The sequence below is a fragment of the Aotus nancymaae genome, unplaced genomic scaffold, assembly GCF_030222135.1.
Source record: "Aotus nancymaae isolate 86718 unplaced genomic scaffold, 86718_ANA_hifiasm-v0.15.2.pri h1tg000025l, whole genome shotgun sequence".
Taxonomy (NCBI): Eukaryota; Metazoa; Chordata; class Mammalia; order Primates; family Aotidae; genus Aotus; species Aotus nancymaae.
The window spans coordinates 34,410,970-34,412,168 of record NW_026988438.1 but is presented as its reverse complement, the minus strand read 5'-3'; the positions used below and the strand labels follow the sequence as shown (position 1 = coordinate 34,412,168).

The following is a 1,199-nucleotide window of genomic DNA, read 5'->3' as shown; positions in this document are numbered from 1 at the left end:
CAGGAAGACTTTTCAGAGTGTGAACCATGAGGTTATAGACGGGGCTAGGAAACATTCTCACCAAGATAGGTGCCCCAGGTTCCCACCATGCACATATTTTCTTGGATGTTAAGAATTAGTAAGTTTAGGGAGATTTGATAGTCTAAATTATAAATAAAGTTAAAATGGATGCTGAGCCAGTGCCTTGGCCTGGAAGCGGGCCGCAGACCCTCAGCTTCGTCCACCGCCTCCCGACCATGGACCCCCGCAAAGTGAATGAGCTTCGGGCCTTTGTGAAGATGTGTAAGCAGGATCCAAGCGTTCTGCACACCGAGGAAATGTGCTTCCTGAGGGAGTGGGTGGAGAGTATGGGGGATAAAATACCACGTGCTACTCAGAAAGCTAAATCAGAAGAAAATACCAAGGAAGAAAAACCTGATAGTAAGAAGGTAGAGGAATACTTAAAGGCAGACGAACCACCAAGTGAGGAAAGTGATCTAGAAATTGATAATGAAGGTGTGATTGAACCAGACACTGATGCCCCTCAAGAAATGGGAGATGAAAATGCAGAGATAGCAGAGGAGATGATGGATCAGGCAAATGATAAGAAAGTGGCTGCTACTGAAGCCCTAAATGATGGTGAATTGCAGAAAGCCATTGACTTATTCACAGCTGCCATCAAGCTGAATCCTCACTTGGCCATTTTGTATGCCAAGAGGGCCAGTGTCTTCGTCAGATTACAGAAGCCAAATGCCGCCATCCAAGACTGTGACAGAGCCATTGAAATAAATCCTGATTCAGCTCAGCCTTACAAGTGGTGAGGGAAAGCACACAGACCTCCAGCCCACTGGGAAAAAGCAGCCCATGATCTTGCCCTTGCCTGTAAATTGGATTATGCTGAAGATGCTAGTGCAATGCCGAAAAGTTCAACCTAGGACACAGAAAATTACAGAACATCGGAGAAAGTATGAGGGAAAACATGAAGAGCGAGAGATCAAAGAAAGAATAGAAAGAGTTAAGAAGGCTTGAGAAGAGCATGAAAGAGCCCAGAGGGAGGAAGAAGCCAGACAACAGTCAGGAGCTCAGTATGGCTCTTTTCTAGGTGCTTTCCTGGGGGAATGCCTGGTGGTTTTCCCGGAGGAATGCCTGGAATGGGAGGGGGCATGCCTGCAATGGCTGGAATGCCTGGACTCAGTGAAATTCTTAGTGATCCAGAGGTT

General features: G+C 46.6%; 1 protein-coding gene across 1 annotated transcript; it reads left to right on the top strand.

The window, feature by feature from the left end:
• The first annotated feature begins 236 nt into the window (after window positions 1–236).
• Window positions 237–800, top strand: LOC105713926 (hsc70-interacting protein-like). The gene has a single exon (XM_012447743.2). It carries the CDS (start codon window positions 237–239, stop codon window positions 798–800), a length of 564 nt encoding a protein of 187 aa, XP_012303166.2.
• The last annotated feature ends 399 nt before the right edge of the window (window positions 801–1,199 follow it).